The sequence below is a fragment of the Phalacrocorax carbo genome, chromosome 4 (assembly GCF_963921805.1).
Source record: "Phalacrocorax carbo chromosome 4, bPhaCar2.1, whole genome shotgun sequence".
Lineage (NCBI taxonomy): Eukaryota > Metazoa > Chordata > Aves > Suliformes > Phalacrocoracidae > Phalacrocorax > Phalacrocorax carbo.
Window position 1 is genome coordinate 3,512,237 of NC_087516.1, and position 26,221 is coordinate 3,538,457.

Consider the following 26,221-nt stretch of genomic DNA (forward strand, 5'->3'; position numbering starts at 1 on the left):
CTGCTTTTAGCTCTAAATGCCTTTCTACCAAGCACAAAGAAGGTTAAAAGCGACACTTTCACTCATACTGATATTTTCCAATTAAAGTGAACAGATGACAGTGACCCAGATAGACAGTGCTGGAGAAGGGGCTCTCCAGAATGAAAATACCAACAGTTTGGGTGCCCCAAGTGATACCATAAGCTGTAGCATCTCACCTCTATCCCCGTGGTAACCTGCTGGCTTAGGTCTCTTTCCGGTTTCATCTTCGCATTCTCCCCAGGAAGAACGATCATTTCCACATCAAGCCCTTCTCCTTCCACATCAAGCCCTTCTCCTTCCTCACTTAAGGTGTTTTATTTCATTTTCTGGGCCATTTCCCTGCAAGTCCTCAAGCTGGGCTCTTCCTCCTGCCGCTGGCAGCTGCGCTCTTGCGGCGATGCCGGTTGCTTGCCGAGGACCCGGCGAGGCTCAGCCCGAGAGGAAGACCAGCCTCCCGGCAAGGTTTCGAGGGTGAACGCAGGCCATTCTCTAAGGACTCGGCACTTAATGATAAACACCTCCCTCGTTAGTATGCTGAGCTACATTAGTTCTGCCGCTCACGGTGCGAAAGCATTAACGTGGGGCTGAACCTGCCATTTCACAGTTTGCAACGTGATGCATTAGGCGCTCGCGGGTCTCCAGGCGCGGGGCGCTGACGGCATTTACACGGCGCTTTAGATGTGCGAGGTGCTGCCGGTAAATCTGCTAACGCCTGCGGAAGAGGCAGCGCGCGCCTCCGAATGGAGAGAGGTGAGGTCATCCCTGTGTACGACGGGGGTTAACGCGGCAGAGGGGCGAAACGGCTGCCCAGCATCACACTGAGGCTTTGGTAATACCGTGACCTCAGCTGGGGCGTTGGCATCACCCTACGCATCACATATGGGTTACCTAGGAAGCAAATTTACGACGGCAAGCCCGTCAAGCTGGGGAAGCCTGACGATCTCTCCACTCAATCTCCCTGCTGCTCAATTTTCACAGGACTTGCAAGATTGGAAGACTTTGAAGTTTCTCGAACGTGGCTGAAATTGCTCAGTGGTTCAAAACGTTCCTTGGGACGGATAAACGCAGGCTGATAAACCCTGTTACCACTTGCCTGTGTTTATGAAACTAAGCTTAAAACCACAACACTACTTACCCTTATGTGACAACTATGAATGACATCTTACCCACACCCATCAAATATTAGCATTTTAGCTATTTTTTTGCACCGAGAGCTCTTTGTCCCTAGTGAAAACAATATTCCCCAGTGAACACCAGCAATCCATCAGCCCTGATGAGCAGATCAGAGTAAGACCAGCCAAGACTCGGGAATACTTCCATGTATTCAAAGTTCAAGCAAAAAGGTGTCAGGGATAGCAAACAGCTCCTAGGTACTCAGTCGAGGACTGGCAGTTGGATTCTTCAGTGCATACGTAGCATTACGGCGTTAAAGGCACTGCACAAATTAATCAAATAGAATAACGATCTCACAGTGAAGGGCTGAGCTGGAATTAAGAGATTAATGTTTGGGTCCCAGCTCTAGAAGTTCTCACCCTTGGGGAAGTTGTATCAATTCCTGCATCTCGCCTCTCTGTTCCACACGACCTCCTCTGAATTACGGACTGCAGAATCTGAGAGAAGATACCAGAGGGAAAGACCATTCCAAAGGCTTTTTTAATTATTATTTTTCCCTTAATACCCACTATGAGGGACTGCCTTGTTTCATTCATGACTGAGGAAAGATCTTCCATCTTAAGGGAATAAAACCAAGTATGTATTCTCTTTTGAATAATATCACGTGCTTCTACTGGTGAAGTACATTTCTGAACAAACACTCACATGAACGTACCAGAAAACGTGCAGTGCAGTCTCAGGAGATAACGTGTTTGATGGTACATCGTTACAACGGGGTTGCAGACCAAGGGTTAAGTCAGGCAAAATTCTGAAGTTAGCTGAGCACTTCTTGGCCTAAATTCACACAGGTGCAGAAGGGCACAGCGAGAAATACCGTCCCATAGTTTTGTGTATTTTGTGATCTCCCGTTGCTAGAGCCCTGAAGACTTTAGTTCTTCCGGAGTTAAAGCAAGGCTCTTCCTTTTGTTCCTCAAGCTCACATCACAGGAAGCGTGACATTTAACCATCAGGATGGATTTCTAATTCTGTTGTTCCACACCAGCTCTCCTGTATACCCCTGAGCGTCCAACATCTGGCATTTGTAAGAGCTCGGTCACACCCCAATTCCTCTGTAAACCATAGAGATATCCAAGACTTCTTGGAAAGTGGCTTTTTCCGAAGGCTCTTTGGAAAAGCTTGTTAAATTCAGAGTCAGACTGGCGACCTCACCATTGCCCAAAACATGAAATGCAGGCCGGAGTTTGGCGAGGATGAAAAGAAAGGGGAAAGTGTATGGGTGGAAGAACAACAATGAAGTTGCGTGTCAAAATGCTTTTTTGTTGTTTTTTAAGTTAAACCAGAAACTTATATTGCATCCAAATTTGTGCTGGGCAGTTTAAAGAGCAAGGATAGGCTTCCTTCACCCTGAAAGAACACATATAGCACGCAGCCAAGTGACATGAAGAATTTTGAAAGGAGAGGAGAAGATAACTGTGTTTCAGTGATGATATCTGTGTCGCGGATAACCCAACAGCCACCACCATCTGACACCAGCAATAGGTGACAGTCACAACTGAGACGAGAGTAACCCCAGCAACCAAACCTCCGTCCCCACACTGAGCCTGAAATTGCACTGGGCGGCCTCAGAAACCCCACAAGATTTCAACCAATCTCCAACTGCCTTGAAAGTATAATTAACTTCAGTTGTGTTTTGATTTTATCTCTGTTTTCTCAGGTTCTAGGCTATTTGGGAAAGCACATGTGGGTATGCACACGCCGGTGCGTGCATGTACTTGTCTGGGGTTACCAGCTCCCCAATGGATCTGCTTTTCTCAGGGCCTCCTTGCAGAAGAAAACTCAGGGAGGAAGCCTAACCTTTGGGAAATTATCCTTCTTATCCTGTACAGTTGACGATAAAGATTTCCGCTCCCACCGCACCTTGCTGATATGGATGAGCTCAAACCAAGGGAGCACTCAAGCTCCGCCTGACTCTGCTAGGCTCAGCTCTTTGCTTCCCCCAATGTTTTCTCATAAACTGCTCTCACAGGGATTTCAAAAAAATATGCTGACCAGGCCCTTGTAGTAAAGAAGAGATTTTCCTCCCTTCTCCACATAAATTTTAAAGTTTCCTGAAAAACGGGACAGGATTCAGATAAAGTAATGGCGAACCTACACAGAAAAAATACCAGGACTAACTGACACTCCGGGCTACATCCAGAGCTCCCTCCATTTTCCAGGTATTCTCCTGAAGTTCGCCCGCATGCAGCTGGGGCAGCAGAAACCAAATCCCCAAACACGGCTGCTGCCTGCACGGTTGTACACCCCAAGATGTGAGCACGTCACTCGCCTTCAAGAACTGCAACAAGCCAGTTCCCCCTCCTCCCTCCGCGTCTTGTTGTATGTTGTGAGCCTCTAAATCTCCACGTGACAGGGAACTGAGAGTATTTGGGGGGAATTTAAAGGTGAATAATAATGATCAGTGCTACTTCCACTTCAGCAGCGCTTATGGATTCCTACTGAAGAAACTGGTGCTGCTGGATCTAGTCAGGGATTACACATTCATTCCCTCCTTCTGCCCAAATGAGGTTTACCAGAAAAAAAAAACCAAACAGTTTTAAGTCAATCAAGCATCTCGGTGACAGGCAGGCAGATGACCTACCCTATCATTCCCTCTTACGGGGCCAAGAGGTAAGGCGAGCGGCAAGACTACATGTCAGGGAGGGCAAACATGGAAGAATGTCAGCTGTATGAAAAATTAATGACCCTGCAGGGGAGGTTCAGCACGAGTTTGGTTCAGAAAATTAGACTGAGTGTAGCCAAAGGTTGGCGAATTCCATCCAAAAAAATAGAGGGCTGTTTCACTCCCCAAAACTTTCCTATTCAGTGGAAAATTCAGCCTGCTACGAAGTCAGAGGGAAGTCTGTGAGCCAGCCCAGGCAGGGGTTCACCTATACACCCAAATGAGACAGGCCAAGAGCAAGGCATCCAAACACACAGCCCTGCCAAAACCTCAGTGGTTTTATCATCTAGAGTTCAAATCAAGACCTCCCGTCCTGCTGTTCGCACTGCACGCGGAAGAGTTTCCAAGGAACGCCTCTTGGCAATAATCCCAAAAACGCAGCTTCTGACCCGCTGCTGGGAGCGGAGCTGCTGCGTGCGGCGGCGGCAGCTTCTCTCTCAGATTTTGAAAGCTGAATTTCCTCCAAAGCTGCCCCCATGCCACATCCTTTACTGCAAGCATAGCACTGAAACAGCACAGCGTTTTCAAACAATGCCCTCAATTTCTCTAAACACCAGTGTTTACGAAAGCCTAAGGCTTGCCTCAGGCAGGTCTGGTGGCCTGAGGCTCGGGGAGAAGATGAGCCCGCCCTTGTTCTCACGGCGAGTTTTGCACATCATCAGGGACCCTTCCCCCCCACACTTCGTGTAAACCTGCTGGGATCATGAAAATAATTATGGGGGAAAAACCTGGGCTAACCCAGCCATGGCTCAGTGAAACTGTCCTATCCAGTAGGGTAAGCCGGGGCAGATACGGAAGCCCTGGAAGATCAGGTAGTAACGAGCCCATGCAATCGTCCCTGGCTAGGAAAGGTGGGACTCAAGGTCAGGCTGGACGGGGCTCTGAGCAACCTGGTCTGGCTGAAGATGTCCCTGCTCACTGCAGGGGGTTGGACTGGATGGCCTCTAAAGGTCCTTTCCGACCCAAATATCCTATGATTCCCACTCGTGCTCTTTGGGAGAGGTGGCAAGTGTTTTCTGGTGGGTCTGTCCCTACCTCCCACCCCACTTCCCCTCCTCCAGCGACGCAGCATTTTCAGTTCATCCAGTTTTGATTCGAGACCACCGTGACCTCTTACTCAGAGGTGCCACCAGACCTGGGAGCACGACGACATCTGGGATCCCAGGGTTTCCAATTATACACGCGGAATCTTTTAGGATGTAATCGAGGTTTCAGATCTAAACTTTGAAGCCTTCTTACCTGCATTCTGCAGACGCAAGCTCCCTGGGCTGCCAGCATTACACCCCGTGCTAAGTCTGAGCCAGAATAAATGTGTGACATCGGTGAAATGGCTGACAAAAAGAGGACAGTAACTTGTGACAAGTGATTGTGACCCATGAATACAAAGCCCAGAAACCTAGCGATATATCTCCGGGGACAGCTTTGTAAAGACTTCACGCGTTAGTTCTCTCCCACATAATCCAAATCGGAATGCTCTGGACACAAATCAATAAGTGGTGTATAGTGAAACTCTTCAAAAAGCAACCCATACAAGCATAAAGGGTGTTCAAGCCCTTCCAGCTGACATCAGCTATTTCGTAGTCCCACTTTTAGAGAGGAAAACCACTCAGCCCAAAGTGCCTTTCCAGTAGCCCACCAGAGCCAAGGGGGCCACAGTGTGACGGACACCTCCGGCACCCAGCATCCAGCCCTGTCCCTCGCCGAGCAGCCCGTGCTACCTGGAACAGCGGAACAAGTCCCATAGTCACGGGATTATGACAGGACCTGTGTTATTTGGCAGATATTTGAACACAGTCTCTTGCTTCTCTAAAACTACTTTTTTTTTTTAATACAAGTAAAAACTGAATAATAAATGGAGTTTAGGCTGTTAACAGTTACTATGTGCATCACAAGCAAATTTCTTCTCTACCTCTGCTTTTAGTCTCACTGAACTTAACCCTCTCCTGGGATCAGCTACGGAGAACACATGCACAGGGAGAGCCCTTCTAGGACAGTTGGCCTCTTCTCAGTAGATTGGCGAGAGTGATTCAGCTGTTGAATTCAATGATTTTCCCCAAATGAAAAAGCGATCCAAGCAGACTAAAGAAATACAAGTAGCAAAACACAGCGTGAAATTCAAACACATAAGTACTCGCAGGCACGCTAACAGATCTGACGGTCATTGCTAAGTATCGCGCACATTCAAAGGGAAGCATTTAGTCACCCACAAAAGTGACGACTGACTTCAGTTTGGCACAGAGGTATCACACCAGGTTTGCAAGGAGTTCAAAGAATTTTTATACAAAACCATAAATTGGCCAAGTTTGCGAGGCACGCAGTGTGAGCAGGACCCTACGCGCAAGCTTGAGGGAAACACCCAACCACACGTACAGATTTCATCTCCAAAGAGGATGAATCTGTGGAAGCCACAGCAACAAGAAATGCTTTAAAAAAAGACCTCGTTTATAAAAATCACCAGGTTTCACTCACACATCTCAGTTTGCGACTCTGCCAACACCTTCCTCGCAACAAATCTGTTTTGGCTGGAATGAGTCCTTCGAAATACCGAACATGAAATCTTACAGTAAGATTTTCTTTTTTTTTAAAAGCATTCCTCAATCTTTTCCTCAAGTCAGACCACGGGAAGAACTTTGACCGCAACAACTCCCCACAAACTCCCTGCTGGATGCTGGTTTTTAATTCACTACCGGCCCGAGTAACATTCCTTCTTACTCCATAACGTTCTTTCTTACCCCATGAGCAATAACTCTTATTGTAGAACTCTTCCTTTCCTCATAAAGACTCTGGGTTTTTTCTTTCCCCCTCCTTAATAAATCACTCGTGCCACAGTTACGCACCCATCTGTGCCAAGGTAAAAGCAGAGATCAGTGTATTTCAGCCTCACACTGGTTTGCAGAACCAAGAAAAAAGCCTTAAGAAAAGCCCTCTTCAAAATACTGCAAATACTGGTACCCAAACTCTTCGCACCTCTCATCACAAACCAAAAATTTCAAAAATGAAAGACTCTTTCAAGTAAATAAAGAGAAAATGCTGGATCTGTGAAAGTTGGCATCTGAACAAAGGCAACCCCCCCCAGGCTACGACCACCACACTCAGTAAGATCCCAGAGGGGAGCGATGGGGCGCACGTTTCACCGTGCAGATGTTGCAAGGCTGCGAGACAGGGATCCAGCAGAAAGCTGTACGGGCAGCACCTCTGAAGGCTACGGCAGTGCTCGCTTCATACCCAAAACATCTCATTTTTGTTTCTACTGTACCTTAAAAGGGACGCTCATCCAACTTTTCACCTCCCCAACGCGACGGTCAAAGCTATTCCGATCAATATCGAACCGCGACGACGATGGGTAGTACAATCAATCCTTATTAAGGCTGATGATTATTCTCAATGCACCCTGTAAGAGAGAAACACCCAGTTAACAGCTTGTGCCAAGGTGAGCAAGTCATTTCACACCGACCAGCCATATTCAGCAAACAGCCTTTTTACTGCCCCAACTGCTTGAATTTTGGTCTCATATAACAGATTGTCCCAGCCACTAACGTAGTCTCCAGGTAAAATAAGTTTAGCGAAGTACTACAAGCAGAGCCGCAGGTACACTGGCCTGCAGAAGGCACAGAGAGGGTGGAGAAGGCGACTGAAGACCAAAGCTCAGGCCATTTGGGGATAGCCCGAGGCTCCACAGCCTGCTAACACACCGGGAGCCTGACCAGCAACACAGAAAAATTAGTCTGAAACTGTTCTATTTTGCAGAGAACAAGGAAGAACATACAGCACTCAGCCTGACGCTGGAAAGATCTCCAGCTGTGCCAGATTTACGTCCAAATCTAGACTGCTGCTGTAAAAACAACGTTATTTTCCCTTTTCCAGAGAAGGCAAGGTTTGCGGGCCGGAGCAGGACCACTGTCAGGCCAGCCAGCACCAGTGAGAAAAGGGGACAACCCTTTCAACCACGCAAACCCTTCCGGAGGCCTGGCACAGAGGAAGGGGCCTGCAGAGCTGTGCTCTGCTCACGGAAATGGCTCCGAGGTGGCATTAGGCAGGGACAGGTGGTTCCTCTGGAGTTGTGGCTATGCGGCACAACACGTAAACAGGCAAGATGCATTTTTATATGGTAAGGCAAGTCTTAAATAGCTAAAACCGCCTATGCTATTTGAACGCCTCGCCCAAAGTTAGCGATCCCCTCAACTGTGGCAAGTGAAAAGCTGATGTTCATTATTATCATGCTTTATTCAAGCATTAAAGCCCTCTCACATCAAGAGCAGGGTGCTGTGCACGGAACCCACACCACCCACCAGCACCCAGCAGCAACGCCAGCAGCCAGACCGATGCCTGGGAGCTCCGATGGCAGCTCCGGGTCTGCCCCTGCGCGCCCTGGTGCGGCTGACAGAGACCGGCAGGCTGAGGCGCGCCACGGAACGAGCCAAGATCCCCGCTCCAACTCACAGTATGGCAACGGCGGCTTTTATATTTGCACGTGATAAACAGAAGGATCAATTTTTATTTATCCCTAAGTTGTAGAAAGGTGATATATTCTGCAGACACAGGGAAGAAGCAGCAGAGCATCTTCTCCCTCGTGGTGAGCAATGCTCCCCAGACGCCCACTCCATCGTTTTGCATTCCCCAACAAATAATCCAGGCTCGCTTGCGGCAGCGTGGATTCCCGATCCGGCTTTGTAGCAAAACAGGCTCCCTCTAATTATCCCTCAGCCTGACGACATCTAAATGGTGGAACAGGAACTCGGCAGAGACTCAGAATGAGAGAGTGTGAAAACAAGACTGTCCCCTTTCTCCACTCGCACCGCAGGCCCCAAGCGCACGAGGACACGCTCCCGCCTGACTCATTCCCAGCAACGCTTCGCAGCCCGGCAGCAACCACGGATGTTTCCCATGGAAATGTTTTGTTTTGGCTTTTAAATTATTAAAATGAGAGGATAGCAAGAGTAACTTTGGAACTGCAAGGAGCAACGCTGTGATTGGAAGGATCACGTCATGTCTATAGAGTCTTATTAGAAGTAATTTATATGTAAGTAAAACAAATATCCCCTGCTTTTCTAGGAAAATGCCAAATTCCATACTGATTTACACACTTTACAATCTCATTGACTTGAGAGGGACTGCCGGCGGCGTGAATCACCAGGCTGCGGCCTCCCAGCAATACAGAGTAATCCCTTTGCGCTCCTCCTTTCAAACCCCTACCACCCGACCGGGTGCCGCAGCAAAGACCCTGCGGTGATGCTCCTCCCCTCCCTATTAAAGCCTGGGGAGGGGCTGAAAGGGAGAGTGAAGTCTGATGGTGGAAATGCCGGCAAGTGAAACCCACAGCCTCGGCGAGCCCGGTGTGCATGGCCCCCAAAATAATTTAGGGCAGTGCGGAGGGAGAGGGGCGAACCTCCTTCCACCTGATTAAATCCAGACCCAAAAGCCATCCCGATCACAGGGCATGAAGTATTTTTGTTAGGAAGGGCAGGGATAAATTAACTCTTAACCTTTTGTCATTGTTTAAATTCTCCCACTTCCTACCATTTCGACATTTCCTTGTGATACGAGGAGCTCCAGCCTGCCAGCTCACCTGCCCCTTCTCTCCAAGGCACCTGGGCAGGTGCTTCCTCAACCAGGCTCCTAAATTACTCAACTTGCTTCTCCTCTTACAACCAGGGGTGCAAAAGGCAACTGCTGGCCCCGCTCTCCACTTCATTCATCTCCACTTTAATCACGGCTGTTACTCACAGTGCTAGCAACACCGTGGGACAGAGGCTAATAAACGTTTAATGGCCCAGTAAACACCAAGGGCTTTATCTACCACCCATTTCAAAGCCCAGTCAGATACAATAATCCTTTGCCTGTCTGACTGCCACTTCCCTGGCCTCCTGCAGGGTGGGAGGAGATGTACAGGTGGCTACGTTCAGAGGAGAAAGGGAGGTTGGCTATAGGGACAGTGGGGCTATAGGGACAGCAAGGTTGGCTACAGGGACAGCGGGGCTGGCTGTAGGGACACAGATGTCTTCCCTGCTTCCATCTCAGCATCCATCTTCCTGACCAGAAGGGCAGGACCATGCACCAACCTGTCAGACCTCAGCCTCCATAAAATACAGAAATGCAGGTGGTGCCTGGCCCTAGGATTCGGTAAAGCAGTTATTTCTAAAGGGAATATTGCACGTTGGAAGCAGAGAATACATGGAAGAAGTTGAGAGAAGTATCATCTACTTCCAGACTGTGGCAGAGGGGAAAAATCCTTGCACGCTTCATGAAGTGCTGTGGGAGACTGAGAGACGAGAAATGCTGAAGCTTTTTAGAAAGAAGCTTTATTTTAAAAAATTATGGAAAGAGGATCAATAATTAAACAGTATATATCACACAACTTGCACGGGATTGCTGAGTAGCTGATTTCTTCACATGCATCTACCAGGGAAGCGCTGACTTCTGCCAGAGCCACTGATTCAGAGAAACAACTTTTCAGCAGATAAACCACTTCATCAGATCTGAGATGGAATATATATTCCCCCCCAAATACAGGTATGGGCCCATTACTCAGTATTCCCTCTACATGCAAGTCCTACTTATCTTCCAGACCCTCACATCTCCAACAGGACATTTTAAACGAGTCATTCTGAAACATTAAAGCTAAGCAGTTATGTTTTTATTACGCTATCACGTGCCGCCACGACAAGCCCCAAGTGATGCTAACGCACAGCCCCACGGAGGTTTGGTAAATCCCCACGGACAAGAGACAAACAGACCAGAAAGAGCCCTGAGGACTCTGCCGGGAGAGCTCACCCCACCGCAGGGCTGCCCCGTGGCACCGTCCAGCTCTGTAACACACCGGCTCCAGGAGCCAGGCCTGTTCCGGTGTTTTCTGGACCATATTCAAGGTCTGATTTTTTTCCAGCCTCCAAAGTAGCCCCCAAAATCAGGGCATGGTACTGGCGAGGTCCTCTTGACTCCGCCAACACCACCGCCTCTTGGCTTAGGTGATGGGAGAGACCTGCTTCCCAGTTCGATCTGGTCGAACTGGAGGGTGCCCCAGCTCTGACTGTGCAGGAGGTGAGGGATCAGGGCAGGATTATAAAAACAGAGGCTGAAGGCCAATATCCCAGAGCCGGGAGGCAGGGCTGTCGTCAGGGCGCAGCTCACCCGTGCAGCCACGCACCGGCCCTTCCCTCCCCTCCGCCGGACATTTTCATTCAGCGTGGCCAGCAGACTCTCACTGAGGATGTTTTAGAACTCACAGAGATGCCAAAAACGTCAAATTAGAGCACAGCGAGAGCTCATAATAAATCCACCCAAGTGAACCGCACACTGCTTGGCTGCCTTTTTGGGTGAAACCAAAAATCATGAAAGCAAAGATCTACCGGCAATTACACCCAAAACGCTTCCTGTCTTTGCACGAATCTTTGTTTGCTTTGGGTTTTAGTGGTAGATGGGAGCACAGACTACAATTTGTGGGAGATAGGTTAGTGCTGTTAATGCAAAGGGCTTTTTTTTTTTTAACTTCCCCCCTTAACAGATAAAGAAAGCACTAAAAATGCTGCTCTGAAACAGCTTGGTCCTGCATTCACAGATGGTAGCAAAAATTAGCATTGTTTATTTGTGGCTTTAGTCATTTTTAAAAAGAAAAAAAGATAAGGGAAGAAATGCACCTGAATTAAGACATCCTCATTATCACCCTGAATTAGGACCTCTCCCCTTTCTTTTGCAACTAAAGCGTTCTGCAAAGCTCTAGGAAACCGCACTTAGCTAAAAAAAAATATATTTACCCAAGAAGGAGAAAGAAAACAAGCAGAACAATGAGAGTCACGGAAGTTTGCTCCGAGGAGACATCTGGGAAGGTGAAAGGGGGAAGCAAGCGAAAGAAAACACAGAGCACAAAGATACAAATTAATCCAAAAGAGCAAAAGAAGAACTGTTAAGCCATTTTACATTTATACAGCACTGCACACAACAAACACCATGTGATCATACGGGGCTGGGTGATCCAAAATTCAGCTGCATTCACACGCAGGCGTACCCCCCCTGCCAAGGGCTCAGCCCATCCCTGCATCTCCTGAGGACCTCAGCCTCTCTGCCTCAGAATCACAGAGGGCTGAGGGGGGAAGGGGCCTCCGGAGACCATCGGGTCCAACCTCTGCTCTCCCAGGGCCACCCAGAGCCGGCTGCCCACGACCGTGTCCAGGTGGCTTTGGAATATCTCCAAGGATGGAGACTCCACAGCCTCCCCCGGCAACCTGTGCCAGTGCTTGGTCACCAAAACAGGCAACCAGTGTTTCCTGATGTTCAGAGGGACCCTCCTGCGTCTCCGTTTGTGCCCATGGCCCCTGGCCCTGGGTCATGGGCACCACTGGAAAGTGCCCAGCTCTGTCCTCTTTGCACCCTCCCCTCGGGTATCTGTGGACACCGATGAGACCCCCCGCAGCCTTCCCTCCTCCAGCTGAGCAGTCCCAGCCCTCTCAGCCTTTCCCCATGGCACAGACGCTCCAGTCCCTTCCCCATCTCCGCGGCCCTGTGCCGGACTCGCTCCAGTATGCCCATGCCTCTCTCGCACTGGGGAGCCCAGCACTGGCCACAGCGCTCCAGGGGCGGCCTCGCCAGCGCCGGGCAGAGGGGAAGGGTCCCCTGCCTCGACCTGGGGGCAACGCTCTGTCTGACGCAGCCCAGGACACCGCCGGCCCTCTGCGCCGCAAGGGCACGTTGCTGGCCCAAGGCCAGCCCGGCGCTCACCAGGAGCCCGGGTCCTTCTCCGCCGAGCTGCTCTCCAGCGGGACGGCCCCAGCACACGCCGGTGCCGGGGCTTGTTCCTCCCAGGGACAGGGCTTTGCGCTCGGCCTGGTTGAGCTCCGCGAGGTCCCTGTCGGGCCCTTTCTCCAGCCTGGTGAGGTCCCTCTGGATGGCAGCGCAACCGCTGGAGTATCGGCCCCTCCGCTCAGCTGGACACCAGGTCTGTGTGTCAGCAAACCTGCTGAGGGTGCCCCTACCCATCTTCCAGATTGTTAATGAACGTGTCAGGACCGGACCCAGTATCCACCCCAGGGGTTTGCTGCTAGCTACCAACCTCCCAGCAGCCCTTGTGCCACCGGCCACCACCCTGCGGGGCCAACCATTCAGCCAGTTTTCAACCCACCTGTCCGCGTGCTCACCCGGGCCGTACAGCAACAGCTTCTCTACAAGGATCTTACGGGAGACGGGCTCAAAGGCCTTACTGAAGTCCAGGCAGACAACGTCCACCGTTCTCCCCTCACCTGCCAGCCCTGTCACTTCATCACAGAAGTTTCTCAAGCTGGTCAAGCAGGACCTCCCCTTAGCAATCCCATGCTGACCACTCCTGATGGCCTTCTCATCCATCAAGTGCCTGGAAATGGTCTCCAGGATGAGCCGCTCCATCCCCTAACTGTACTTACATAGTTTTGGCTCAGAAAAGCTAGAGAATCTCACATTTATCTACTCAGTCACCTTGAGGGATACCGCTTGATTATTGCAGTGACAGAAACTGCAGGAAAACAGCACACGCAGGAAAGAAAAATACGTGTCGGTCGCTATGCGATCTGATCTCATACAGGCGAGCTCATCGCCTAAGAGTTTAGTTTAGATGAACACCCAGTAAAAAAGGCCCAGAGAGCATCAGCTATATGGATGATAAATATACAAAGCCTATCCTCACTCCAAGGAACTGCCATTTACTTCCAGCACAAATGGATTACTCACAGACAGACAAGCCAGAGGCAAAATTAACTCCTGGAACCCAGCACGTCCCGGGAGATCAGATTAAACCCAGCCTGCTCCTTACCTCCACTGCACACAGATCGGGAAGCCGATGGCCTCTTTGATTGCTTCCATCACCACAATAAATGTTTTGATTTTTAGCTTTCTTGATTTTGGCAGAGACTCTCTTAAAAGCCCAATCAAGAACAATTAAATGCAAGAATTAAGTGAAATAAGGCGCCAACAAGGTTTGGTGTCTGCTCCTCTTCCCTTAAGTGGGATGGAAGATTAAGTGCTCAGCATACTGGCTCCTGAGAAATCCTGCAAAGGGAGGCACCCTCAGACGAGATCCAAAAGGCCTTTTTCTTAAAAGAAATCATCTAGAACTTGCCAATAAGGAAAGCTAACTCCCGCAAGACCAGTGAGATGGAGCCCTGGCTTCAGCTCCTACTTGGGCTCACTCCCCGCATACCAGGGAGAGCCACCTGTCAGCCCATGGGCTCTTCTGTCCTTCCCTGATGATGCAGCAATGCTGAGTAGCAAGTGGCCACCCCAGCAAGCACACAGCGTGGTGATTAACGGGCTTACCTAGGAGGGGAGTTAGAATCACAGAATGATGGAATGCTTTGGGTTGGAAAGGAGCTTTAGAGCCCATCCAGTCCAACGACCCTCCCATTAGCAGGGACATCTTCAACCAAAGCAGGTTGCTCAGAGCCCCGTCCAACCTGGCCTTGGATGTTCCCAGGGATGGGGCATCCACCACCTCTCGGGGCAACCTGGGCCAGGGTTTCACCACCCTCATCATAAAACAGTTCTTCCTCAGATCCAGCCTAAATCTGCCCTCCTTTTTTTTTTTAAAACCATCACCCCTTGTCCTGTCACAGCAGGCCTTGCTAAAGAGGTCACCCCCATCCTTCCTAGAGTCCCCCTTTAAGCACTGGGAGGCCCCAATAAGGTCTCCCCACAGCCTTCCCTTCCCCAGGCTGAACCACCCCAGCTCTCCCAGCCCGGCCTCGCAGCAGAGGGGCTCCAGCCCTCGGAGCATTTCTGTGCCCCCTCTGGCCCCGCTCCAACAGCCCCGTGTCCTTCCCGTGCTGAGGAGCCCCGAGCTGGAGGCGGCGCTGCAGGGGGGTCTCACAGAGCGGGGCAGGGGGGCAGCACCCCCTCCCTCGCCCTGCTGCCCGCGCTGCTGGGGATGCAGCCCAGGGCACGGTTGGCTTTCTGGGCTGCGAGCGCACATCGCCGGCTCGTGCCCAGCTCTTCACCCCCCAGCACCCCCAAGTCCTTCTCCGCAGGGCTGCTCCCAGTCCCTCCACCCCCCAGCCTGTTCTGATACCGGGGGCTGCCCCGGCCCAGGGGCAGGACCTTGCACTTGGCCTTGTTGAACCTCATGAGGCTCTCCCAGGCCCACCTCTGCAGCTTGTCCAGGTGTCTCTGGATGACATCTCGTCCTTCTGGTGTGTCAGCACACTGCTCAGCTTGGTGTCACCTGCAAACCTGCTGAGGGTGCCCTCGATCCCACTGTCTATGTCATTGATGAAGATATGTAACAGTACTGGTCCCAGTACGGACCCTTCAGTTCTGGCCACAGTCCTCTTTCTCAGGACTTTTGATGTGTTTTATGTTAGGCATTCATGGGACCCAAGACACCCACAAGCACTCTCACTGCACATGCCGCTGGGAAGAGGGACCAGGCCCCAATTCCTACTCTTTTATGTTCCACCAGTACATTACGCACTGCCCTGTGCAGGGGCTCAGCTCTGCACGGCGAGAGGGGCGGCAGCACTTTTGCTTCCAACAGCCAAGGAGTGCTACAGGCTTCTCGCCAGAAATCAAAGGAAGGGGAACCTAACACCTAGACCAGCAGCATCTTGAGGACTTTCCAGTGTTGGCTGCCCAAAGAGCCCAGGTTCCCAGGGTCACAGTTCTCATTTTAATTTTTTTTTTTTTTTAAAGAGCGTAAGTCTTCAAAAATCATCCCTTACTCAAAGGCTAACAGCTGTACGGCAGGTGACAGTCACACTCAGATTCCAAGTCCTCTACTCATTCACAAATTCAAAAGTAAGGCTAAGCGGATGCACCATTAAGCCCAGTTTCCTTATTTTTTGAGAACAAGTGTAATTATCCCCAACTTCACGGACACGAGACGCTCCTGGAGAAGCGACTTGACAAACAGCGAGATGACAGAGGCAGCAACAAAAGCCCACTCGCCCTACCACCGGCCTCATGCCTTGCAAAGCAATTGCCTTCCCACCCAGAACTGAAGGTTACAATTACAGCGGGAATGAGTCAAGCCGGAAAGACCTATTTAAAAAAAGGGGAAAAATGCAAAAGAGTTTTATTGAAAACACACAGGCGATTCTAAGACAGAAAAGAGGCTCATTTTTTGCACTGCACCTTGTTTGCTCACGCTTTGTCTCAGTTGCCAACCTCAAATTAAACACTTCAGTTAAAACTTTGCTCATCTGGTACCTTTTATACTTAGTCACTAGAAACTTAACATCTGTTTTGCTCTGGGGCTTTCGGCAGTGACTCAATGTTATCTACAGCATTGGACCGCCAAAGATTAGTATTCCTGAGGATTTCTTCCCCCCATCCCTAGCAACAGGGCTTCTTGCTTCTAGCGAGCGGAATCACAATACGAAATCGTGTTAGAAAATCATTAAAGCCTGACACTAGGTGAGGAGGAAGCACAGGACCCAGAGAGGTTTCATCCCCAGCTGGAAACAAACCGGCGGAGATCTCCGCCAGCGCATCCCTGCACCCCACAGCTCTCCAGGATCGATACACCCTCGCAGGGCGATGCATAGCTTCGGCAGAGCAGCAATATCATCCTGCTGTGCTTACAGTAAGCACGATAAACGCACTGCAATTAAAATGCCTCCAGCGGCCCTCTCAGCGTGTGCATCCCGCCGAGCCTGAGGGCAATCCCAAAGGTTTGTCTGCGATTCAGCCTCCACGGGCTCCAGGCTGGGCAGATAGCTCAGCATCGCAGATCTCCATCAGCGGTGAAGTACCCGAGATAGAGGCACAGCTTTAGGAAGAGGATGCAGCAGCAGGAAACGTCCCTGCACCGAGGGACCCAGTTAACTCACTGATATAAGCCACCAGCGTCCTGTTAACACGGTAGATGCTGTACATACATGAAGGCACGCCTGGGACAAAGGACTTCAAGGAGAACCCGTGCTGGGTGTATGTGCAGGGGAAGAGCCTGGCCATGGTCGTTGTCTGCCCTGCTGCAAGGGAAGGGATCTGCGCAATACCCACATTGTCTGACAAACCTATCGAGCACTTTCCCTGGAGAAGTGTGGGAGAGAAAGCAAACCCGCCGATGTCCCCTCCGCCGATGTCCCCTCCGCCTCGGTGGCCAGCAGCTGTGTCACGGCCCCGCGGCTCTGACGGGCGGACGCAAGGCACAGGATGGCTTTACAGGGTGGCGTCGCCTCCCGCAGTGGGCTTGACAGGCCACATCGCTTTGGTGTCAGGCAAGGGTGCTGCCACTGAGGTGACAGGTATTAACCTGTGGGAGGAGAGGGTTCCGAAGGGAAATCCACGGAAACCTCTACCCCAGCTCCCACCTGAGCAAGCGCTTTAACCTCCGAAAGGTTTTTACCTCCTTCATTATAATCTTAAGAATCAGTGTGCGCAGTTACAGCCTGAGACTGTCCAAACAAGCAGGACCGACCACATCTAGGATGCCTTTAACTCAACACCTCCAACAGCAACCAGCAGCAGGCCTAGGAAGCAGGGTCAGACCAGCACGTACCATTCTCCTCCCCGAACAATTCCCAGTCTCCAGCACAGGCTGTTTCTGCCCAGGGATCTTGGCGCTTTCCTTCCACGAGTTTATCCAGTCACCTTTTTGGATCCACGTATGTTTCTAAGCATCCTACGGCAAGTAGCAGCGTAGCTTAACGCGCGGGGTGGAAGTGTTTCCAAACGCTGACAGCGCGCGGGGCAGGACGTGCTACCGGGAGAGCATCATCAACTCCAGAAACGAAGAGACCCTCAGCTCACAAATCTCCGCCGCGTTCTCACCCCGAAGTTTATACAGCCTTAATACAGACCACGACAAACGAGCGCTGCCATGCAAATCTTCAAGATTCAGACTGTGCTCCTCATTAGTACCTCTGTGGGCAAAGAGGCAGAAGAACTGGTTTGGAAAGAGAAAAGGGAAGAAAATACAGATGTCTCCGATAACACGTCTAACTAATAAAGCATAAACTAGATGGGCTGGTTCAGTCTGAGCGTCCCATCTGCTTTGGCTTCAGTCGGGTTGGCTCCCATCTCCGCGAGTGCTGGTTTCCACAAAGATACGCCCACGTGCCAACAAGCCAAAGCCATGGTTTCACACGTGAGCATATACGTTCTTCCATGGCATTATTGCATGCCCTTGCATTCCTCTCTTGAGAAGAAGGGGTGAACAACAAACAATATGAGTGCCCAGGATGCAAAGGATGGTCCTGAGATACCAAGCTGTATCCCAAGGACTAAATGCAAGGGTTTGGTATGAGTTTGCCGGAACCTCATAGTCACCAATCCTCCATGGTTTCTACCTTACAATCATAGAAGCACGGCATGGTTTGGGTTGGAAGGGACCTTTAGAGCCCATCCAGTCCAACGACCCTCCCATTAGCAGGGACATCTTCAACCAGATCAGGTCGCTCAGAGCCCCGTCCAACCTGGCCTTGGATGTTCCCAGGGATGGGGCATCGACCACCTCTTGGAGCAACCTGGGCCAGGGTTTCACCATCCTCATCATAAAACATTTTTTCCTTAGATCCAGTCTAAATCTGCCCTCCTTTAGTTTCAGACCATCACCCCTTGTCCTGTCACAACAGGCCTTGCTAAAGAGGTCACCCTCATCCTTCCTAGAGTCCCCCTTTAAGCACTGGGAGGCCCCAATAAGGTCTCCCCACAGCCTTCCCTTCATAGCAGAGGGGCTCCAGCACTCGGAGCATCTCTGTGCCCCCTCTGGCCCCGCTCCAACAGCCCCATGTCCTTCCGGTGCTGAGGAGCCCCGAGCTGGAGGCGGCGCTGCAGGGGGGTCTCACAGAGCGCGGCAGAGGGGCAGGACCCCCTCCCTCGCCCGGCTGCCCGCGCTGCTGGGGATGCAGCCCCGGGCCCAGTTGGCTTTCTGGGCTGCAGGTGCACATTGCTGGGTCAATGGAACATATTGTTGGCCCTTGTAAGCCTTAACCTCATTACAGCTAACTCTTTTTATTCTGTTGCACTTTAAGTGACTTTGTAATCAACTTGCATTGAGGTTCTACAGCGTAAACCCCAATTTATAAAGGTTTCTCCATGGAGTGACTAGGGGTAGCTGCCTATGATCATCAGCTAGAGTAACAATACTAGAAGTTCAGGTTCAGACAAGGTCTTGATCTCTGCATATGTCTGGTCCTGCTTTTGGGAACATGAAGCAGAGAAAACACATAGCATAGAGTCCCAGCAAGGGGAAACATCTAGACACTCTCAGAAACATGCCCTGGCCCTAAAAGCTTTAAAGAAAGGAAAAAGCAAGTAACAAAAGTGAGGGTAACATCTCCATCGCCCTGCAGGAGGTCAGCAGCATAGCCAGGGGCAGGATGTGGGAGACAGAGAAGAACATCAAACGCCTGCGGCACCCCGACGAAGCGACCTCTGTAACTCAAGTGAAACAGAGAAGAGGGCAGTAGGAGGCGCAGCGGCATAACATAGGGATTTCAGCAGGCGTGCCATGAAAAACGCATGGTGTTCAGAAAAGTGGCTGGTCTTTATGTACATAGAGCACCACTCCTGCCCCCACAGAGAAAAGGATGAGGGGGAAGATGGTTGTATCCCATTTCTTCTTTTTAAGAGGATTTCTCCTGGGGTATTAAATCAGTGAGAAATTTTGCAGCCAGGGACAGCCAGCAGAGAGCAGAAGGAGCAGAAAACTTGCTCCTCAAGCCGAAGCAACCGTGCAGAGCACTTTTTCCTCTTTGTCCGCAGTTTAGCATACCGGGAATACCCTCTTTGTAATGGGCAGCAGGATAGAGGCAAGAGCTGTTCTTACAGCCATCCACCGGCCTCCAGAAAACAGGAAACCAATGGTTCTGGTGCTTTCGCTGCACTGACTCATTCACCCTGGTTAAAAACCCAAACACCAACTGCAGTCAGTCTTCTAGAGATGGTAGTTCATTTGTTTTCAGGTGTCATTGTTACAGGTGAATTTCACAAAAATGGAAGCCTTTTGAGGAGGTTAAATCCTCTGGAGTCAGGGAGAAGCCACAGTCAGCGTCAGGCAAGCTTCTCCTCTACCGTTTCATGGATGCCCAGAGCGGCCGTTGGCACCTGCTCCCGACCAAACCAGCAATAATCAGACCCTGAACAGACAGTGTGTTATATTCTTCACGCAGCATGAGGGAAGAGGAATGGGTCTGAATAAGCAACGTCCTATTGGCAAAGTCCACGCCACACCTACGATTGCATACAAGAAATCAGTCTAACATTCAAGGCAGCCAAACAGGGAATGCCAAGCCTTTATTAAATGAAAACCTCGAGTAACTTGGATGTAAACAAGCTCATATCCACTTGGGATGCCAAGTCCCCATCGCTACCTTTGTACTGAAGAGCTATAAAGGTCTGAACTGCAGACAGGGCTGGCTAGGGCAAGGACCGGGGAGGATCTGCCGTTGCAGGAGCATCCCTAGCCCATACCACAGCACTCCAGCTGTGACCTCCCACAGCCCCAGGGACATCCAACCCCTGTGGCTCGCTCTGGCTCAGCTCCCATCTCCACACCCCTCAAAATTCAACAGCATTAAACGGCGGAGAGCTGCTGTTTGTAAATCATGGTGCTATCAAGCATTGCCACTGCAACCTCAAAGGAACAACAAAGTGGTGACGGTGAAATCCTCTGGCATGGATCAGCTCTCCAGACTTCGCTCTTAAATCTAAAAGCTTTAAGAGCATTTAGCAGTAGCTGGCTGCAACTTCGTCCCAAGGAGGTCAACCAATGCAGGAAGCCTCAGCTGCACTAGAATAGTCAAGATCTTGAGCAAAATACTTAAAAGCAAGCAGCTTTCCTCCAGGAAGGGATGATGAGTTGCCGGTAGCATCCTGGAAGCCTTTCTTCTGACAAGGAATTGGTTACTGCAGAATGGAGCTAGCTCAGGCAGATGCACAAAATAAAAGGCAGAAGAGAAGCGTAGCGGGATCTTGCTGGCGATGTTGAGAGGGTACGGGGGGAGATCGGGGCAGAGGCCAGAGCTCTGGAATAGGCATGGAAACAAGTTTCCACGGGAGCTTGTTTCTTTAAAGTCAGATGTATTAGATCATCTTGCCCCCGGAGTATGTTGTTTCCTAATGTTTTGCCCAGACCAATTTCAAATGTCAAAAGCAATGGTTGGGTTTGTTGGTTTTGGGTTTTTTTTAACTACCTTGAGTCCCCACAGAGCCGGTCAAGGATGAGAATGTTAGACTCTGTTCTGTCTTTCACATTACAAACATAATTACCGCTGTGGCCCAATTACAGCGTCTCCCGTCATGCAGACTCTGCAAGAGGCTGGAAGAACAGCTTGCCTTTCAAATGGAGTTAGAAAAATTCATACGAGTCCTTCAGTGCTCGGCAGTCACGAGCCAACGACATTTAAGAGAGGAATGTGGAGTCTCGAGGGAAGGGCATTCCCTGGAGACAGCTATCCACGCTATCATCAGAAAAGGACACGATGAAAAGCCCTTGCAAAGTACTTCCCCTGAAACACGTATTGCTCTCAAAATAGTGTTATTCCTCTTGCTTTTCAGTCCTTTCATCCAGTTAAGAAAGAAAAATCTTCACTACAGGACGGAGATTTTTAGATACACAGGACAGTTTGGGCATAGACAGCCTTGCCCTACCTGGATGCAAGAGACGTGGGATCGAGCAAAGTAACGGATCGCACCACTACTGTTAAGGCTAGTTTGACTCCTCTTCCCAGAGATGAAGGCAGCGAGCATCTTGGATTTAGCTCTTGGATAACTCCAAGTGGAAATTAGTATGACAAGCTGGAAACATCTGGATATAGATAGTTAAACAAGATAGTATCGTCAGGTCACATCTGTTTTCCACATTTCCATTTCAGCCTACCAAGAGGCAAGCATCAGGCAGTCCAGGCGCCGGCTGGAGATGGGAGAGGGTCTGCGGTGGGTTATTGGGGGTCCTCCGAGCAGAATGAGCACGGGACCGCTGCCACCGGGTGAGAGCTGCCTCCTCCTCCACCCCTCCACCCCAGGCATTCCCATGGCTGCCCCTGCCAGGCACTGCACTGGCCAACTCACCTCGCTAACCTGCCAGCACGCCAGCCAGCACAGGGTGCTGTAGCGGGGAGAGCAGAGCTACGCCAAGGTAAGCAAGCCGAGCTGCCTCACCCCATCCTCAGATGTGGCCCAATACGTGCAGAAAGGAGGGAGCAGGCAAATAAACCCTCCTACACCTTACATCAGCTCACCTCTGCCACATAACAACTAATCACCTCTTCACACCGTAATTCCCTTTCAACGCTGGGGCAATGCCCTCACTGCTCAACCAAGCACTAAGGGGCCACCGCTGCTGCGCCTGAGCCCCAGAGACCACCGGATTTTGATGAGACGGGGCTTGACCCCAGTTATTAAGCAGAAAGTGGGAATATTAACGGTGAAATAGGCACAGCTGGCATCAAGGTTAAAGGGAATGGGACTAAAATAGAATGGGACTAAACCACTGAGTTCAGCTAATCGTACATGCCTGGCTATCAAAGGTGACAACATTTGGCAGCTTATAATTAATAATGAGTCCTCTGCAGGATATTTTCTGCTAGGAAAAAGCAAAAGTGTTGGTTTTTCAGCCGCCCATTACCTCAAGTGAGCTGAATGAGCCCCACTTCAGAGGTAATAAAACCCTTTTGGATAGGGTGGTGGGCAACTCGAGCGGGAAGCAGCCGGCATCGTTACACATGTCACATCTATTCTCCAAGCAAGAGACTTCAGGCTTAGAGTATTTAAAAAACTGGCAGCTCGCAGTGAGCACCCGCTCCCCCCGGTATTGCAGGGCTCTCCCCTTACCCCTGGGGACAGCAGGCAGCTGGTAAGAGACAACAGGGATACCCCGGTCCTGCCCCGGGCACTCAGTCTGGGAGCAAGGCAGGCATCAGTAAGCGGGAACAGGCTGGCGAGTGCAGGGAAGCTCATGGAAGAGAGCTCACAGAAGACAGGAATATTAAAGAGTTTCAACTCTGAAGCCAGGAAAGACTTAACGAATAGGCATCTTTGCACTTCAGGCTGCCGAGAAACAACCCTGCCCAGAGGAAAGAAAAACGACAAGTGGAAGAATTAAGCAGGCAAGCGCTTGACATGAGTGTGATTTTGTCAATGGAGACAGTTTATGGAACAGGTTTGTAAAAGCAAAGAAGGACGGGGGGGAAAAGGGCAGTGCGGGTACTGCCAGCCTTTCTAATTCCAAGATCATCTCTTGGCTCTTGGATCCTGCCCCTCCGCATCCGCAGCCAAGAACAGCTCACCGCAGGAATATAAAAATGGATGAAAGCGTCCTCTCGGCGCCTCACTCCTGTATGGCAGGATGGATCTGCAGGGAGATTTCGGCGTGACCCAGCACCGCTGGCCTCGGCAGGCCTTGCTGTGGGCGATGCTTCCCCAGTGCCACAGCCAGGCACATACTGGGCGGCTCCAGCCTGGGCCCGTCGGGAGCGAGCGCGCGAGGGCGTCTGCAAGAGGAGCTGCGGCGGAGCCTGGGAGCCACCCCGCACAGAGACCGAAACAAGCCAAGCGTCCGAGGCGCCCACTCAGCACCACCGGGCTCTGAGCAAAGGGGAAATCCAGCAGAAACAGGAAGGTTTTGCTGAAGTAGAAAGTTTCTGAAACCATCAGGTTTTTTGTTGCTTCCAAAATTTCTACCTGCACAAGCTCAGCGTTTCCAGCTGGCACATCAGGAGTTCAAGATACTTGCGATGCCGAATGCCAGGGCATGGTGGCAAAGGGAGGCTTCGGCAGCTGGGGGCTGGAGGGAAGGAGGAGGCAGTCCAAAAAGCAAGCCATGAATTTAGCCCTGGAATAGAATGGACCAAACTCATGCTCAAAAATAAATTCAAGTGGCTCTTATTAGCAAGGACATGTTTAAGGAGTGCATGTGCAACCAGTTCCTCCCCGCCATACTGTTGCTTCCCAATGTTCCCTGGGCCTCTCTCTTCTCCCCAGAGGCAGGTCCAAGTGCCTCTGCAACCTGGGCACAGCTCAGAGCCAGCATTGGGGGACAGATCCAGGATGGAAGCTACTTTGAGAATGTCTGAAGGGACAACATAGTTCAAATGCTTTGAAAGCTTTGGAGCGTTTTATTCAGTGTTTTGACTTGCTTTGAAGTAAAATTAGGTGCCAGCTTCCAAAAATACATAAAGAAAAACTATCAGCAACGAGGAAAATCGATTCTAACGTAACATCTAACACTACGGTTTGATGGGGGCATTTGTAATTGCACATCGAGTGACCATGGATAAACTGGGGCAGAGATGCTTGAGAACTGGCTGAAGAACATCAAAGAGCTACAGCAGGGTCACTGGAAGAGCTTCATTTGGGAGGGACACAAAACACCTCTGTACCTTTGAGAAAAGCCACTGTTACCTGAGAGCTCGCCCATCAAAGATGTATGTTGGTACCCCGAGTCCCAACGACAGCTCATGCCACCGCCGGTGTCGGAGGCCGTTCTGTCTCCCAGGGTTCAATGTAGCATTTGCTCTCCAAAAGCCCCCAAAAAACCCACCAAAACTGACTGAACCCCATGCCTGAACTTTGATTGCCCCCAGACAAGAGGCTGCAGCACCGCTGGAGGGAAGCCTGCGTCCCTGCTGCTCATGGTGCACCTGCTCAATCCCCGAATCAAGGCTCCAACCCCACAGCCAGGTGCAACACTTTCACCTTCAAAAACAAGGAAAATTTTCCAACTCCTCGCCACGCTGCATGGAAACACATGATGAAGAATCTCAAGTGAAAGTAAACCATGAGCGCGGCTCAGCACCTGCTCCGACTCCCAACCCTCCGGCGCCCCCCTTCCCAGGGGATGGGATGGGGAGTAGGGCAGGCCCTTGGCCGCTGGGAAGGGGCTGCTGATGGCACCACTCTCACAGGACGATATCGGGGGAAAACACATCCTCTGCCCGCGTGAAACAGTCCTGCAGCCTGCTTCTCACGCTGCCCCTGGCATCTAGGTGCCAGGGGCAAACTGCTTCCGGTGCCTTGGACCAAAGGACAGGAGAAAAAAACCCTTACACTGCCGCAGCCTGAAGCCCACCTCCCCTGTGCCGGAGGCTTTGCCACGCTGCAGATGCTCGCCATCGGAGGTGCTGGTGCAGGGAGGCAGCTGAGTGGAAATGTTTCAGGCTGCAGGGAGATCAGGGCTGAAAAGAGACTCTTTTTTTCCCAAAAAACCTTTCATGCTGCCCTATCCCAGTCTCAAACTGCAGGAGGGACACAAAGGACTGAGCTCCGGATGGCAGGCGCTCGCTCGGGAGGCTGACCTCGTCAAGTGTCAAGTCAAAGCATCCCAAAGGGGCTGAGCTGCAACTTGTCACCTAAACCACAAAATAGTCCTCCTGCAAATGCCCTGCACCAACAGGCCAGTCCTGTTAGCGCAGGCAAAGCTCGAGCAATGCTTTAAAAGATCTGCAATGATTACAGTAACAGGCAAAATGGGGGCGGGGGGAGGGAAAGGTAGAAGCAGCAGCCTTCTTCCTTCTCCCAGGCTTGGGATCTGCTGCCAGCAGGGTTTCTGGCAGGGCTGGGAGCCTGCCTGCACTCGGGCTTGGGGTGGGGACACCCCACATGCTGCCACAACCACTGGGACCACTGGGAACAGCTGAAGTTACATGGGAGGTGCCTGCTGTAGGACGGGACTGGTCACAGCTGTGACGAGCATGGCAGAGGTGCCCCAAGACAATCCTTCCGAAGCGCTGGAACTGCAAACTGGGGAAAAACATGCGCGCCGCCATGAAAGCTGGCTGCTGCGCTACCGCCCCTGTCCTTTTTTTTGTTAATTACTCGTATTTCTGTAACTACATCACCTTAATGAAGGGGCATGGGAAGAAACACGCAACACCAAACGTAAAGAGGCAATCCCAGCTGGACAGCGATACCTCCGACGACGCAAGCGGGTGGCATTTCGTCAGACAGGCCTCCATGAAACCTAAATCCCCTTAAATCCGTGTCAGGTTTCTCAACGAACGGGGCACTGAATGGCCATGAAAGAATTCCCTCATAAACACACCGCGACACCCTCCCCACGCTAACAGCTCTGCAAGAAGCCACACTGCGAGTCCCATTAGAGGAGAAATTCGTAAACACTGCAAAACAGGATTTTAACAATTCTCTCCCAAATGGAGCCAAGCTGCCTGTGGGTGAGATCTCCCCCCTCCACACCTGGGCACCCCGGATCACAGGCAGGAACCTGTTTTGGGGAGCAATGCCAGCTTAAACTGATTAAACTACAAGTTTAATCTTTTAGCCCACCACACTGCTTGAAGGCTGCCAGCACGTCTGGGGATCGGTCGCCTTTAACGATGCCACCATCCCTAAGCCTCGCTGGGACCTCAGCCCTCCTCGCAGCATTTAGGAACGGTTTGCAATACCGCTTGCCATGCCACGTCTTTCCACGGCAGCTAAACACACTGATTTCCAAAGACCCCATGTCAGCAA

General features: G+C 51.0%; 1 protein-coding gene across 2 annotated transcripts in view; it reads right to left on the bottom strand.

Annotated features, from left to right (window-relative positions):
* The window catches only part of PTPRA (protein tyrosine phosphatase receptor type A), a 133,881-nt gene that overhangs the window by 98,486 nt on the left and 9,174 nt on the right, over positions 1-26,221 (bottom strand). Inside the window, exon 2 of one of the 2 annotated variants that reach the window (XM_064448854.1) lies at positions 7,110-7,244. In XM_064448854.1, the coding sequence (XP_064304924.1) occupies positions 7,110-7,127 (18 nt within the window). In that variant the 5' untranslated portion in view covers positions 7,128-7,244. Of the gene's footprint in view, positions 1-7,109; positions 7,245-26,221 lie in introns of those variants that run through there. The other variant, XM_064448856.1, reaches the window with a different exon arrangement.